Source organism: Rhinatrema bivittatum, chromosome 3 (genome assembly GCF_901001135.1).
Source record: "Rhinatrema bivittatum chromosome 3, aRhiBiv1.1, whole genome shotgun sequence".
Lineage (NCBI taxonomy): Eukaryota > Metazoa > Chordata > Amphibia > Gymnophiona > Rhinatrematidae > Rhinatrema > Rhinatrema bivittatum.
In genome coordinates, this window is record NC_042617.1 from 15,474,993 (window position 1) to 15,492,553 (window position 17,561).

Here is a 17,561-nt window from a genome sequence, read left to right on the forward strand (position 1 = left end):
TGCTGTTTGAATTTTTCTATAACCTTATTTACAATGTAACTCAATGCTAAATAGGGAAATCATTGTGATCTACCTCTGGAATGATGGTGTATAAAAAGCATAAATAAATACATAAATAAGGAAATGTGCATATAGCCTTAAAAAGAACATATGTAACATGATAGCTTGATTTATATGAAAATCCAACACCACTTTTGATAGAAACTTTGGGTGAGTGAAGAGCACCTCTCTATTGTAGAAAAACTGCATATACAGTGAGGAATGCACTAATGCTTGAAGCTCACTGACTCTTCTAGCCAATGTAATGCAAATATGAATAATATTTTCCATGTGAGAAGTTTTAAGGAAGCTGACTCCAACAGTTTGTAAGGAGGCTTCATGAGCTGTGCCAATACCACACTGAGATCTCATGGTGCTGATGACTTGGCTACAGGAGGACTTATATGCCATAAACCTTTCATGAATTTTGATACTGAAGAACCTGTATGTGGAGATAGGTTAAGGGAATAATATGAACCACCAAAGCTATGTTAGGACCCAACGATTCTTTATAATTTTCCACCCCATCAGAGAGTCAAGGTGTGACGGTCGAGGTTAGTTGAAAACTAGACCTAGCTTTAGGTGAGACCTGCATGCCAATGTGATTTCCACCAAGAATATGACCTTCCAGGTCAAATACTTGGTGTCAAGGAGTGTAGTGGCTGAAACGGTGGTTTCATCAGCAGAGCCAACACTACATTAAGGCCCAGGACACCGCTGGAGTCCATAGGGTAGGCTGCAGCTGAAGTAACCCATGCATGATCCGCCCCACAATCGGCTGTACCAAGATGAGCGAACCATCCACTCCCTAGTGATAAGTCCCTATTGCACTGAGATGCACCCATCCTGCATTTGGGTAAAAGTAAAATGCATGCATTTTTACCCACATTTTTGGCAACATTCCCAGGCTGATGTTAGGCCAAGGAGCCAACAATTAAGTACATTGCTTTGACCGGAAAAAAGTATCCTCAGAATAAGGAGATGAAAATCTCTGTAGCTACTTTTTCCTTCAGCAGTTTTCAAAGGGAAAGAATACGCATGTTTTTCTTTCAAAAACTGGTGCAAATCTCATGGGTAAAAGTACCTTTTGACTTTACATCAAAATGTATAGTGGTGCTCAGTATTGAAAGACTTTGGCTATGTGCAGGTCTTAATCTGGAAAATCCCACCAAATGTTTAATTTTCTGCCCAACAGAATGAGTATGTTTTAGCTGGGTAAGTCATTATTTGACTAAAACTTACCAGATAAAAAGAGGTGGTGCAGAGATTTTCCTAGGGTGGTGCTTAAACTTAGTTGGGTAGTGCTGATATTCAACACAACCCAACTAAGTTTGTTTATAGTGGAGAATAGGTCTAAAGTTATCTAGGTAAATGTACCCAGTTGTCATGACTGTCACATACCTGGAGGGAGGCCTAGGGCCACAGTGAAGATCTGCGTCACAAGACACCCTCCGATGGAGTAAGGTAGCCCTCACAAGGGAGTAGCTGATGCGTAGGACCAGAGATACCATGTCTGAGACACCATGGCTGAGATTGGGACAGGCATACATAGGCGATAGTCAATTCAATGTCAGGAGAGGCAGCATTCAGGCACAGGTGAGAGTCAGAGTTCATGGCAGGTAGTGTGCAGGCACAGGCAAGAAACAATCCAAGGTCAGAGCAGGCGGCAAGTAGTACAAGGACAGGAACAAAGCCAGGTCACAAGGAGTAGTCAGATCCAGAACAGCGAAGAGACTCAGGAGCAGGAAGCAAGACCTGTTACTAAGGCACCCAGTGAATGCAATGGACTTCTGTATATGCAGGAGTAGTGCTGACATCATTAGCCAGCACCACAGGAAGTTCATGAAGTCAGGCATATTAAAACTATAAGTTGTAGTGCACCACAGATAGAGTGGGATGTATAGCAGAAGCCAAATGCCAGGAACCATGCTGGAGAATTTCAAAAGGCCGCAGGTTTCAGCAGCAGAACCTGGATTGTGAGGCAGAAGTGCATGGTCACTGGTATGTTACACCAGTTAACTTTAAATCTAACTGGCTATATTCAATGGGACTTAACCACTTACATTTCCCACTGAATATCCCAGCCAATACCACATGTGTGCATAAAAAAGTATGCAAGTTGTTGTGTTTGGTGGTCCGCGAGCTTCTCCCTCAAAATGCCTCTCTTACTCCTCAGGCCTGGCCTCACGCACCATTCCCCAAAGCTGTCAAGCTCTATTACTCTCCAGCACGGTGGGATACTGTGCCTCAATGCAGCAAGACGCTGCCAATGTTATTCATGGTAGGATGCCAATGACGATCGCTCAAGCTGCTCCAAAGGCACGTGCATGCCTGACGTCATGCCCTTTAAAGTCAGGAAACAGAGACTAGGATTAAATGGTTAGTTTTCACAGTGGAAAAAGGTAAACAGTGGAGTGCCTCAAGAATCTGTACTTGGACCAGTGCTTTTTAATATATTTCTAAATGATCTGGAAAAAGGTACAATGAGTGAGGTGATGAAATTTGCAGATGACAAAATTATGCAGAGTAGGTAAATCTCAAGCGGATTGTGATGAATTTCAGGAGGACCTTGTGAGACTGGAATATTGGGCTTCCAAATGTCAAGAGCAAAGCGATGCATATAGGGAAAAATAACCCTTGCTGTAGCTACACAATGTTAGGGTCTATCTTAAGAGTTACGACCCAGGAAAGAGATCTAGGCGTCATAGTGGATAATACATGGAAATCGTTGCCAGAGGATGTGGTTAGTGCAATTAGTGTAGCTGTGTTTAAAAAAGGTTTGGATAAGTTCTTGGAGGAGAAGTCCATTACCTACTATTAATTAAGTTGACTTAGAGAATAGCCTCTGCTATTATTAGCAACAGTAGCATGGGATAGACTTAGTTTTTGGGTACTTGCCAGGTTCTTGTGGCCTGGATTGGCCATTGTTGGAAACAGGATGCTGGGCTTGATGGACCCTTTGTCTGACCCAGTATGGCATGTTCTTATGTCAGCTCAGTGTGCTGTGGCAATCAAAAAGCAGAATGTTAGGAATTATTAGGAAGGGAATGGTGAATAAAACAGAAAATGTCATAATGCCTTTGTGTTGCTCCATGGTGAGACCGCACCTTAAATACTGTATGCAATTCTGGTCACCACATCTCAAAAAGGATATAGCTGCCCTAGAGAAAGTGCAGAGAAGGGTGACCAAAATGATAAGGGTCATGGAACGGCTGCCCTATGAGAAATTGCTAAAGTTAGGGCTGTTCAGTTTGGAGAAGAGATGACTGAAGGATGATATGATAGAAGTCTACAAAATCATGAACAAGTTAATGTAAATCAGTTATTTACTCTCTCAGATAATAAAAGGACCAGGGGGCATTCCATGATTTTAGCAAGTAGCACATTTAAAACCAATCTAAGAAAATTCTTTTTCACTCAGCACATAGTTAAGCTTTGAAAATTATTGCCCTAGGATGTGGTTACAGCAGGTAGTGTAACTGGGTTTAAAAAAGGTTTGGATAAGTTCCTAGAAGAAAAACCCATAAACTGCTATTAGGATATTTAATAAGCAATAGTAGCTTGTGATTTATAGAAGGTTTGGGTATTTGCCAGGTACTTGTGACTTGGATTCGTCACTGTTGGAAACAGGATACTGAGCTTGATGGACCCTTGGTCTGGCCCAGTATGGCATATCTTATATTCTTATGTTCATATGACCAGCGGCAGGAAAGGTCCAGTGGCACCCCTTGATGACCTCACACCATTAGGCCTATAAAATGTTATGCGTGCCTTCTGCGGCAGACCTGCAGCAAGGCCCCCTCACCTTTTTACAAGGACTCCAGCCTCTGGTTCCTCCTCGCTGGTGGCGGTGGGCTGCCAGCTCCTTCCTCAGGCCTCCCCCGGTGCCTCCGACTCTGCCAAAGTCCCCGGCATTCCCAGTCCTGCTGCTACTCCTCATCGGGCCTCTCCACGTGGCCCATGGAGAGACGCCACTACCCGCGCAGCGCCCCTCCCTAGGTACGCACGTGCATTGCTGATCCTTAACTAGGGACCACAGCAGGAACCTAGCCACAGCCACGGATGATGACGTCAACCTATTCATAGTATTTAAGCTCAGGCTCCGCTCCATAGCGTTGCCTTTGCAACAGGTCTTCTCGCTGGTCGAGAACTCGTTGCTACTAAGAGATTTGTCTCTTCCCTGCATTCCTGATCCTCTTTGTTCCTGGTTCCTATTTCCTTGTTCCTGCTCTGCTTATGCTTTGCATTGACTACACAGACTTTGGCTTTACTTCACTTGACTACGCTACAGCCTATCTCCAGACCCAGACCTCCGCTTTGCCTTATCACGCTACAGCCTATCTCCAGTCCCAGATCTCTGCTTTTCTGACTACGTATTGCCTATCTCCAGACCCTGACCTTTGCTTCATCCGACTACGCTATAGATTATCTCCATGATCAGACATCAGCCTTGCTTGCCACTGCCTCTGGATCGCCGCTAGCCCTGACTCAAGCCTACCATTGGATGCCTCTTCTGCCTTCTTCCTGGATGTGGATTCATCAGGCTTCAGCCTACCTTTGCTCAAGCGTCCTCTGTCTGCCTTTGTTCCATTGGCACCCGAGTTTCCAGGACATTATCCAGTCTAGAGTAGGACTGCACCACCTCTCACCTGCTGACTCTGGGATGAACCAACTTCTCCTGCAACTTTATACCGAGCCCCACCTAAGTCCCACCAGCCTCGGCACCCAAAGGTTCAACCCACGGGGAACGAGGGCTGGTATAGGTGAAGCTCCAGCGACCTCTGCCTATCAGCCCACTCCACATCCAACGCAACATAAAAGGCCCTCCTGTTTACCTCTTCCTTGCCTCAGCAACAGGTCTTTCTACTTAGTAGTGTGAGTTACTCCAGCATTCTTCATCTTCAATTCCTGTGATCCTTGTCCTCGTCTTCAGTGCCAGTGTCCTTGTCTACTGTTCTTCGGTTCCAATGCCCCGTCTTCAGATCTTCAAGTTCAGTGACCTTGTTTTCAGTTCTTCAGTTATCTTTGTCTCCTTGTTGCCTCCTGTTCTTCTCCTCGTCCTCCTGCCTATCTATCTCTCCTTCCCTTCAGACGGATACCTGGTGTTGACCTTGGCCTAACTTCTGGATTCACTTGACCACTGCCTGCCACTGACCACTGCCTGTCCTTGGATACTTCCGACTGCTGCCTGCCCACCAGCCACTGCCTGCTACTGGACTCGCCTTATCTATATCCATTCCGACCCAGCGACCTCAACAGATCTGGCCTCCACCAGCAGAGGCCCCCACCTAAGATCTGATGGTCCTGGCACCCAAAGCCTCAACCTGAGGGAATGTGGACTGGGAAAGGCGAAGCCTCGGTTGAGTCTCTGCCTCATCTGGGTCTGCCTACCGAAGATGAGGATATGCCGGTCTCCTCCCTGTAGGTTGCGACAATTCCCCCTCGGTTTAAGGGTACATGAATTCAACACAAGTATATGCTATTTTCAAAACTGCAAAATACGCACATAAATCGGGATCCATGAGTAACTTTGTGTGTTTAAATAGGAGTGTGCAAGAGGCGAGGACAACATTTATGTGCACAGGTTGCTAGTTTACAACCTGCTAAAGTGACGCACATAAGTCTTTAATTTGTGTATATTTACTCCTGCTCAGTTTCTGGTGTAAGTGATTATAAACATCTCAAAAGTGAAAAAAATGACTGAGTGAGGGGTCTGGGTAAAATGAGGCAACTTCGGGCTGAAGAGCCAGGAGGAACTTTACGAGCTGCATTTGGACTGGGCGAACTGGCAGACTAACTGGTAAAACCAATTATTTCATTGCGACTCGTATCTTATAAAATACCCTGACTTACAAATGTAAAAGCTGATTTACAAGGATAAATGTTCCTAAATAATATGTGGAAAATCTATTTGCAAATCCCTTTAAAATATGAAGAACAAATACATGGGTATATGACTTTTCTGGCTAAGTAGCGCCTTTGCCACTATTTAGAAAATGTTGAACTTATCCGGATAAACAGATGCACTTATCTGGCTGTATTTTAATGTATCCAGCTATGAAGCAACAGACCTACTTAGCTGGATAAGTCTGAAAAGCGCTACTTGTCTGTCTAAGTACTTTTCAGACTTAGCTGGCTACATGCCGCTGCTTAGCCAGATAAATCAGTATTTATCCAGATAAATCCAAACTTGCACAGCTCATGGTTTTTATATACATGAGCATTTGTGCATATTTGTACTTTACAAGCTGCGCATATATGCATGCAGGGTATAAAAAACAGTAGTAAATTATTATGTGCTGGTATACACGCACATATGGGCGCATGCAAACAGTTTTGAAAGTTACACTCTTTGCATGATTTCCAAAAGAAATGCAATTACATGAAAATGATTATTTATTTATTTTATTTAAAATTTTTATATACCGGCATTCATGTTGCAAACACATCATGCCGGTTAGCAATTGTTTTCTTTCTTTCCCAGGTCTTATAACATATCTAATCTAACAGATGACCTAAAAGTGCTATATAGAGTAGCTGGAGCTGAAGGAAAAGGAATCACTTTTATTTTCACTGACAATGAAATAAAAGATGAGTCATTTTTGGAATATCTTAACAATGTCCTATCTTCAGGAGAGGTATGGTACCAAAAATACCAAGTTTCTGTTCTAGACTGAGCAAAGTATTGTAGTTGCCATGCTGGGCCACTTGAATATGCAGAAAAATAATAGTCAACGACAAGTTGTAACTGAGACCTTTTTATTGGACTAACTGGTTCTACATCAGCCCAGCCCTGTGTCTCCTCCATTAGTTGTCTATAAAATTGAGGATACATTTTAAAATTGTCACTATGATCCACCATGCGCAAGCTCAGCTCTAAACTTTATAAACCATCTCATACATTAAAATCAGCAGGACAAAATTCATTAAAAGTAAACAGCAAAGCAGGTTAGGCTTGATGAAACAAGAGAAAGATCTTTTTACGTGGCTGGTCCACGATTGTGGAAGTCTACCAAATGAGATTCGGAACATCAAGTGTTATTTGACCATTCAAAAAGCAAGTCAAAGCTTTTTATTTTAGACAAGCTTTTAATGTTGATGTGTGATTTTTTTTTCTGTTTTTATTTCATTTGAGTTATTAAGAACATATGTGACATTATACCTTTATTTTTATGTGTTCTGGTTTTTATTGTGAGAGAATTTGAATTGTGCTAATTATTATGTTAATTGGTTTGTGTATGTATCTATATTGATTTTATGAGTGTATCTTTTTGTCTGCCTAGAACCATGAATAGTGTGACTACAAATTATGAAAATAAATATATAATGGGCCGGATTTTCAAAAGGCCCAGCGATGTGTGTAAAGCCCCGGGACACGTGTAAGACCCAGGGCTTTACTAAAGGAGCGGGAAGGGGGTGGGGTGTGGACGGGGGGGGGAGGGGGAGGGGGCGGGGTCAGAGGCTCCAGGCACAGCGGCCATTTGCCGCTGTGCTTGGGTTCGCACGCCAGCAGTCGGCCGGTGCGCTCAACTTGTGCCTGCCCACAGGCAGGCGTAAAAGGTAAATTAAAAATTTTGGGGGGGTTAGAGTAGGGCTTGGGGGAGGAAACGTTAGGGGAAGGGGTGGGAAGATCAGATTAGGGGGAAGGGAACAGGGGAAGGCAACGCAGCTCAGCGCGCGCAAGGTACATAATTGTGCACCCCCCCCTAAGAACATAAGAACATAAGAAATTGCCATGCTGGGTCAGACCAAGGTTCTATCAAGCCCAGCATTCTGTTTCCAACAGAGGCCAAACCATGCATGCGCATGTTATAAAATCAATATACATGGTGCAAGTTTCACAACTGGGGATCTAGCCAGCTCATTCTTAGTTAGCCAGCTAGGTTTCTTTGGAAATTGCCCTCTTTATTTCCATGGGTTTCACTTCTAATATTGGTTCTGCTGCTGATACACTGTGATTTTGAACAAGTCACTTTATCTCCCTGGGCCTCAGTTTACCTATCTATGATTGGGTATTAATTTTTAAACATTTTGCATCTCTCTGCACCCCTTTGGAAGCTTTCAAGCAGAGGCTGATGGGGAAGGAGGCTATGTCAGCATTGGTGTTGGCCAAGTGTTTAGGGAGAGGGTATAAAATTTTGAAGCCACTCAGTAAGCCAGAAACTTTACAATGGCACTGCAACATGGAACTCAGGCCATACATTCACTAAATTATTCCCCTTACCACCTCTTCTCATTGAATTAAGTTTACACAAAATGGGAAATACTATTTAGAACATCTGGCCAATTAACTCATTATGTCCCAAAGGGAAATAGGGCACTGGGACATAATGGGTTAAGAGCCAATATTTGGCCTATCATGATGTAAAGCATCCATTCTTCTTTGATTCCAGGATTGTCTCTTTTGTCTTCTCTTTGTTTGGCATTTCATTTCATTGCAAACACACATTTTGTTTTTAAAGTATAGAGAGACATTTACCCAGGTAAATAGATTTTTACCTGGATAGAATGGACTGCTTAGAAATGAACCTTCTCCAATGCGACTAAAGGTATATGCAGGTTACACAGTACACATGTTTAAAAATAGGCATTCCAGTGGACATTTTAAGTTGCAGAGGAAAACAGAAGATATTTTTTTTTCTTTTTATGCTGCTACCCTGTGTCATCTTATTGATATTGTGCAGTTTGGGTGTTTAAGTTCTCTACATGTTATACAACTCTCTCTCCTGATTGGTTATCTTTTGACTGCTTCTGATCTGTTTGATGAATCTTTCCTGTTTTGTTGTCTCTCTATCTCTTTGCCTTTCTCCTCTTCCTATTGGTCCCTTGCTGCTAGGAATTCCTGGGACAGTTTACTTCCTGTAATTTCCTTCAGTTGGAACTTGGTTCTCTTCAGTCTAGCAGTTTCTTCTGAGCTCTGCCTCAAGCTCCACAGAAGCATTGCTTTTCACCATTCATATTCTACAACAATAGCTTTCAATGTCACATGCAGGTGCACATGTGCACGCATTCGTCGGCCCGCACCTAGGGACGCAGCCTTTTTACAACATGCATTCATACACGTTACTTGAACTTATTTGTTAAGTTATGTTACATTGTTTAACATGTTATTTCTTTATTCTGATTTCTTGTTTGTCAGTTTCCGGCTACCCTTCTCTTCTGTTCCTTGTAGTCCCATCCCCTATCCCTGTTTGATGTACTTTCTACCTTCATTTCGGATGTAAATCGGTATGATGTAACCACTCATACCAGTATAGAAAATACATAAATAAATAAATGTGCGCATTTATAAAATAGCCTGACCATGCACACTCGTGTGCAAAATGTTTTTTGGATATGGAGCCGTGCACACAAATGTCGCTTCTGCCATGTAAGTGGGGAGATTTTAAAAGCCACATGCACCATTGCCATTGGCTGTTTTCCCAGTTTGTTCCCAGTTTGCCCAATTAAGGGATAGGGCCTCCAAAGCCCCCTAGTTTCATAGCCTCTCGTCCCCTCTGTTAACCCTGACCTTTAAAACCCTACAGATTAGGGGTGTGCATTCGTTTTTGCCGTATTGGCGATCCGCAACGTATATTGCCATATTCGGTATATATGTGGGGAGGCGAAACGCATCGCGACTCCCCACGTATGTAGTTTATTATCCATTTAATTTGGTGCACCCTGCGGCACGCTCTTTTCTTCGCCCCCATTAGCTACTAGCTAGCTTAGGATTTTCACAAAATGGAAGCGCCCATGCCCTACATTCCGGTATGCATGCCAACCTGTCTGACCCTTTCCTGTGAGTCACAGTGACTCAGAGGAAAGGGTCAGACAGGTAGGCATGCATACCGGAATGCAGCGTATCCGCGCTGAAATTTTGTGAAATGCACTGAATGCAGCCAATTGTGCTGTCATTCAGTGCTCTCTGTCGATTTTACTGATGAGCCAGCACTATATAAAGATCAGCACGAGGAGAGCCACGCATTTTATTTCCAGTGATGCTGTGGGGAGGTGGGCTTGGTGTAAGAGGAGGGGAGGGAGCTAATTATTCTTTATTTTGCTGCAGTGCCAGTGCCAGCTAGTCCTGTTTCTTTCAAGCTGTTTATTTAGGTGATCTGACTGAGAAGAGAAGCTATGCCAGGGAGAGAAGCAGCTAGCACTCACCACCATTAGGGTGTAATGGCTGGCTGGGAGAGATATATTATTTTTAAAAAAAGTTCCAGCTTTTTTAAACTGAGTTTTTTTAATTCAAGTCACTTAGTCTCTCTGTGCACTGGTCTTCAGTGGGTAGTGGTTAGTTTAACAGACTGAACCTAATTATTGGGTGGGTCTGTGCAGTCAAGTGCCCAGGGAGTCTGCCTCTTTGTGCTTACAAGCAAACATCGTCTGTGTGCACACCACACAGAAGGGGCGGCAGAGTCATGCCAGACAAAATGTAGACACCCAAAAGCAGCAGGGGGACAGACGTCTCGACTAACACTTAGTGTTGACAAGATAGCGCAGTCACTGTTTGCTTCTGATTCTGATGAAGATTCTTCTTGTGTGGGATTCTCACCAGAAACGGAAGAAGTAATAGGTGAAGAACCTTCGGGAGGATCAGTTAGTCCTGTCTTAGCCTCCACTTCAGTGCAGCAGGGGAGAGATGAAAGTGATGAGGAGGATGAGGAAGAGCAGTCAGCACAGGCATAGAGGGTGACTGAGGTTCCCCCTGGCATTGCTTCTCAGGGTGCACCCACTACCTCAGCTCCAGTGGCAGCTTCCACCCCCAAGGCTTTAGAGAGGGGAGGATCACAAAAGAAATCTGCGATCTGGAGCCACTTTAAAGTGACAGAAGACCCGCGTTTTCCTCGGTGTAATTACTGTGCCAGGGATATTAGCAGAGGCAAGCAAATAGGGCATCTATCTAATTTTGGCATGAACCATCATATGAAGAGGCAACACCCAACAAGATTACTGCCATCTGGGGATGGTGGCAGTACCAGTCGGGGGACCCCTTCCAAGCAGTGTGCAGTGGTTGAAAAGCAGCAGAGTCAGCCCACACCCTCATCCTCTTCTAGCAGTCAGGTGGCAGGCCAGCAACCTCCTGACATGTGGCAGAAGCGACAATCCACCATGGAGGAAATGGGGTGGCATGCGGTAACGCTATCCCAGGGTAGGAGGCAGGCAGCCTCAAAAGTTGTAACCAGGACCATTGGGGAAATGATTGCCCTTGATGACCAGCCCTTGCAGTTAGTGGAGAATGTGGGTTTCGTGCGTTTTCTGAAGGTCATACTTCCAAATTACAAAGTCCCCTCCAGAACCACATTTAGTAGAAAGGTCATCCCCAGCCTGTACAAGCAGTGTCGCAGTCGCATGCAAGCGCTGCTAGCTAAGGCAGAGGAGAGAGTGCATTTCACCTGCGATATCTGGACCGCCATAAATGCTGCACACTCTTATCTCTCTCTGACAGCACACTGGTGGGACATGGCTGAGGCAGGGGCAGCCAGCAGCTCTATTACTGAACAAGTTTCAGGGTGGAGGTGGGCTTTACTGCACACTCACCTGACGGACCAGGTCCATACCACAGCCAATATTCTAGCATGCATCAGACAGATGCTGGAGGGCTGGCAACTACACCAGCGAGACAGGAATCCTCAGGCAGGGTTCTTTGTCACAGACAATGGTGCAAACATGGTTAAGGCAATAAATGACGGGCACTTTAAAAACATCCGATGTTTTGCACACACTCTGCACCTGGTAGTGAAGTCAGTTCTGGGGTTGGATTCCAATGATAAAGAGAATAATTACCTGCATAGGTTAATACAGAAATGCAGGAACATAGCAGCGCACTTCCACAGAAGTGTGAAGGCGGGGCAGGTTCTCCGACAAAAGCAGACTGATTTGGAGATGCCTCACAAGCGTCTTATTCAAGGCATTGCCACCCGGTGGAATTCCACCTTTATGATGCTCGAGAGGTTAGTGGAGCTGCAGACACCCCTTCATGAACTTTCTGGTACAATGGACATAGGTGTGCAGAATCCCCTAGGGCATCATGATTGGTTAGTCATGAGTCAGCTGGTAAAAATTCTGCAGCCCTTCAAGGATGTCACAGAGGAGCTGAGTTACAGAAGTGCCACCTTGGCTGAAATCATCCCTATAGTTCATCTCCTGGATGAACGTTTGGAGGCCTTTAAACAGGAAGAGGGAATGACAGTTGAGGTGCTGCATTGTCTGGACATTTTGCAGCAGCAGGTGAAAGAGAAATTAAGGCCTTTAACAGAACAGAACACATACATGTTCACCACAGTCTGTGATCCCCATGTGAAAGGGAAACTCGCCCTACAGTACAATTGTCTCTTATTGGTGAAAGACCTGCTGTTAGCAAAAGTCCGTGAACAGGAGCGCCATAGGCAGAGCAGATTAGGCTTGAAGCAGAGGTGGAAACAGCGGGCACTTCAGAGAGTTGTGCTGCTAGCCCAAGCAGGAGCAGCACTGTGTCAGCGACAGATAGTACCTCCTCCTCCACTTCAGAACGCCCAAGGCATATTGCCCATGAAAATGTATCTGTTGTGCGACAGGCGAGAGAGAAAGCTGCTGGCATGAGTGACTCTCAGCCCGCCCAAGCAAAGGAGACACCAACACAGCTGTCAGTGACACGGTATCTCTCAGAGCCGATAGAGAGCATGCAGACAGATCCGCTGGCATATTGGGCACATAAGTCCACTGTCTGGCCATACATAGCCAAAGTGGCTCAGCGATATCTGTCATGTCCACCAACCAGTGTGCCCACTGAATGTGTCTTTTCAATGACAGGGGATATCATGAGCCCTCACCGCTCAAGGCTGGCACCAGAGTTAATGGAAATGCTAGTGTTTTTGAAAGTAAACCTGCCTTTGCTTGGGTTTCCAAATTTTCCCTGTGAATGGCAAGATGAATGAAAGCAATTGAAAGCCTTGCAGCAGCTCCAACTGCCTCCTATGCTCCAGATAATATAAGCACTGCAGCACATGTACCTGACCTCAAACACTGTGCCTGACCGTCCACTGTCCAGGCCTTATGTTCCTACAAGGGTTCGACTTAGATTGTAAGCCCTCTGGGGATAGGGAAATACCGACAGTACCTGAGTGTAATCGACTATGAAGTGCTGGAAACGTTTGAAAATAGCAAGATAAATAAATAAAGACAAAAAACCTGCTCTGCCTGTCCATCCTGGGCTTGTGTCCCTGACATGGCTTAGATTATATGCTTGCAGCACAGGATGGCTTATACACTATTGTAAACAGTTCAGAGTATTTTGAGGGAAGATTAACAGTACAGATGGAACACTCTCTTTTCCTGGTTCTCTAGGCCTTGATAGTTTTATTTTTTTTTATGTTTCTGTGTCTCATGCTTTTGCTCATGCCTGTAACTCCGACCAAGGATGCCTTTCATTATCTCAGAATACCGTTGTGCAAACCCAATATGTAGAGCCATGTGCTCCTAATCCAGAATCCTCTAGGCAAACCCGGTGGTAAATATAGTATGCTAAGGCAAAGACGGGTAAGATCTGGTGAGTCCACCACTAGGATGGGCAGCGCTAGGCAACCTAGGACAGCCATGTACAGGCAATTCGGGATGAAGAATTAGTAGTCCCTAGGTGGGATTGACTTCTGTCCTCTATTGATGTGCCTGTCTGTCCAGGCCTTGTGTTCCTACAAGTGTTTGGCCTCAATTGCTTTGCCTGTCCGTCCAGGCCTTGTGTTCCTAGGTGGGAATGACCTCTGTCCTCGACTGCTGGGTCTGTCAGTCCAGGCCTTATGTGCCTAGGTGGGATTGACCTCTGTCCTCTATTGCTGTGCCTGTTCGTCCAGGCCTTATGTCCCTAGGTGGGATTGAACTCTGTCCTCTATTGCTGTGCCTGTCCGTCCAGGCCTTGTGTTCCTACAAGTGTTTGGCCTCGATTGCTTTGCCTGTCCGTCCAGGCCTTGTGTTCCTAGGTGGGATAGACCTCTGTCCTCGACTGCTGGGCCTGTCCGTCCAGGCCTTGTGTTCCTACAAGGGTTTGACTTAGATTGTAAGCCCTCTGGGGGTAGGGAAATACCTACAGTACCTGAGTGTAATCGACTATGAAGTGCTGGAAACGTTTGAAAATAGCAAGATAAATACATTTAAAAAACATCTGTCCAGGCCTTATGTCCCTAGGTGGGATTGACCTCTGTCATCTATTGCTAAGCCTGTTCATCCAGGCCTTATGTCCCTAGGTAGGATTGACCTCTGTCCTCGACTTCTGTGCCTGTCCGTCCAGGCCTTGTGTTCCTACAAGTGTTTGACTTCGATTGCTTTGCCTGTTTGCCCAGGCCTTATGTCCCTAGGTGGGATTGACCTCTGTCCTCTATTGCTGTGCCTGTCAGTCCAGGCCTTATGTTCCTACAAGTATTTGACCTCGATTGCTTTGCCTGTCCATCCAGGCCTTATGTTCCTACAAGTGTTTGGCCTTGATTGCTTTGCCTGTTCGTCTAGGCCTTATGTCCCTAGGTGGGATTGATGTCTGTCCTCTATTGCTTTGCCTGTCCGTCCAGGCCTTATGTTCCTACAAGTGTTTGACCTTGATTGCTTTGCCTGTTCGTCCAGGCCTTAAGTCCCTAGGTGGGATTGACCTCTGTCCTTGACTGCTGTGCCTGTCCATCCAGGCCTTGTGTTCCTACAATTGTTTGGCCTCGATTGCTTTGCCTGTCCGTCCAGACCTTGTGTTCCTAGGTGGGATTGACCTCTGTCCTCAACCGCTGTGCCTGTCCATCCAGGCCTTACATCCCTACAAGGGCTTGACCTCTAACGCTGTGCCTATCCGTCCGCTGTCAAGACCTTACGTCCCTACAAGGGCCTGACCTCTAATGCTGTGCCTGTCCATGCAGGCCTTACATTCCTACAGGGGCTTGACCTCTAATGCTGTGCCTGTCCATCCAGGCCTTACATCCCTACCAGGGCTCGACCTCTAACGCTGTACCTGTCTGTCCAGCTTGGAGCTAGGATATAGTTTTCATGACCTTCATAATACGGGCCATTTTCCCTAGATGTTTCTTAGTTGCCACATTAATGTTTCTAGTAGCTTCTGGGTATTCACTAGACGCCAATGGAAACACCCCACTCTAGGGGCGAACCCGTTCTAGGGAGCCCTTTCCTGCAGAAAGGAAAGGGAATCTCTCCTGGGCCAGCCTGTCTTGCCCCTATCAAAACCACAGGGACCTGACTACCTCAGCTCTGCCAGCCTGTCTTTCCCCTATCAAAACTACAGGGACCAGACTACCTCCACTCTGCCAGCCTGTCTTGCCCCTATCAGCTTTCTGCCACTCTGCTTTGCTGCCATACACCAGATGACTCACTTAACGCCTTGTGGTGTTCTTGCCACTCTCTTGGTTCCTCAGTGTGTTGGTGCTAGTCTTTCTGCTTGCTATGTTCCCCCTTCATTGTGCTGCAGGATATCAATGCCACTTGTCTTGCCGCTTTGCCTGTGGTGCTGCCTTCGATGGTTCATGCATCTGCTATCGGAGCTCTGTTTTGAAGCTGTAGTGTGCTTTTGACACTCTCGCTGCTGCTTTGTGCCTCTGTTAAAGCATTCTTGCCACTTCTGGTACCCCTTTGCACCTTTACAGTGCCTTAGGCTATTGATGCCACTTTGTGTGCCACTTTGCCACATTCTAAGTACCTTGGAGCTCTTTTGTTGTTCTGATGATTGTTCCCCAGAAGTTTCATCAAAATTGATAATAAAACCCCAATTCTGCAGCCAAAAATAGGCTGGAAATCCTTCCCCCATTGACTTTAATGGGAACCGGAAAACAAATTCATGTATTAATGTATCGGGGTGCCATACATCCGAATGCAATGGAAATGACCCCCGACGAATACGTATCACGAATGCAACGAACATTTTCCGGCTGCACCACCCTACTACAGATATGCTTAGACGTTTTTGTTTTACAACTTACACATTATCCATAGCAGAAATAAAGTTACGTGGCAGGAGATGTGTGTCAGTATGCATAAGCATTTACACTTAAATTTGAGGTTACAATCCCGGAACACCAAGTTCTGCCCAGACCCTGCCCATGCCCCACCACTTTTTGCAAATGTTTCATTTGTGTGCGCAGCAACATGTATGCACACTTCCAGCTGGATTTTAAAATCTGTTCCGAGCAGGCCAGCCTAACATATTCGCACATCCCCTAATTTCAGTGTGCATTGGGCTTTTAAAATTCACCTATATAGCTTCTAGTTCAGCTCCATTTGTTTCCTTTGGACTACTAAGCTTCTGGACAAAAATTATTAGAGCTTTGACAGTCTCTTTTATCTGTGTGGTTATTCTTGATACCTTCTCAATCTGTGAGTGCATGTACAGTTACATAGCCCATTAGGATTCTTATACTCTATAGCAAGCACTGACAAATGGCATTATAGTAAAAAAAAAAAGAAAAAAAAGAAAGAAGGTTTTATTAACATGGAAAAGCGAGGAAAATCAGGTTGCAAGATATAAAAGAAAATTCACTAGCCCTTCTCTATATCTCAGTTCAGTTCACTTGCAAAATACTTTAAACTCTCACCTCAATTCTGGCTAGAAAAATCACATAGGTTCTCAGTTAAGTCTCACGTGAGTTCTGTTTTCCTTTTCTTTAGACAAGCTTCTCTACTGTGCTTGATGAAGCTGATACAGATGTTTGAGATCCTGTGGCTGCAGGGTCCACTTGCTTCAGGAGATTGGAGGTCCTGGTTCTCATAAAAAATATAAATTCCTTCTCTACTCTATATAAAATCATGACAAATCTTCCAAATTCCCCTGTAACTAAGTCAGCCTGATACTGAATGTATGCAGATACTATTCTAAATACTGTCCTTCTATAAACGAAACAAAAAGTCAGGAAATACTTGAAACTATTCTCTCAAAAACATAGAGCATATAGAAAGACATGGCTTAATGGAATACAGTCAACATGGATTTACCCAAGGGAAATCTTGTCTCACAAATCTTTCTTTTTTGAAGAGGTTAATAAACATGTGGATAAAGGTGAACCAGTAGATGTAGTGAATTTTGATTTTCAGAAGGCATTTGACAAAGTCCCTCATAAGAGGCTTCTAAGAAAACTAAAAAGTCATGGGATAGGAGGCGATCTTTCGTGGATTACAAACTGGTTAAAAGATAGAAAACAGAGAGTAGGATTAAATGGACAATTTTCTCAGTGGAAAAGGGTAAACAGTGGAGTGCCTAAGGGATCTGTACTTGGACAGGTGCTTTTCAATATATTTATAAATGATCTGGAAAGGAATACGATGAGTGAGGTTATCAAATTTGCAGATGATACAAAATTATTCAGAATAGTTAAATCACAAGCGAATTGTGTTATATTGCAGGAAGACCTTGTGAGACTGGAAAATTGAGCATCCAAATGGCAGATGAAATTTAATGTGGACAACTAAAAGGTGTTGCATATAGGGAGAAATAACCCTTGCTGTAATTACATGATGTTAGGTTCCATATTAGGAGCTACCACCCTGGAAAAATATCTAGGCATCATAGTGGATAATATTTTGAA

The 17,561-nt window shown here is 44.6% G+C and overlaps 1 protein-coding gene across 1 annotated transcript in view; it reads left to right on the forward strand.

The window, feature by feature from the left end:
- The window catches only part of DNAH8 (dynein axonemal heavy chain 8), a 1,926,251-nt gene that overhangs the window by 1,376,097 nt on the left and 532,593 nt on the right, over positions 1-17,561 (forward strand). The window contains 1 exon segment of the mRNA XM_029592920.1: positions 6,524-6,677. Within this exon segment, the coding sequence (XP_029448780.1) occupies positions 6,524-6,677 (154 nt within the window).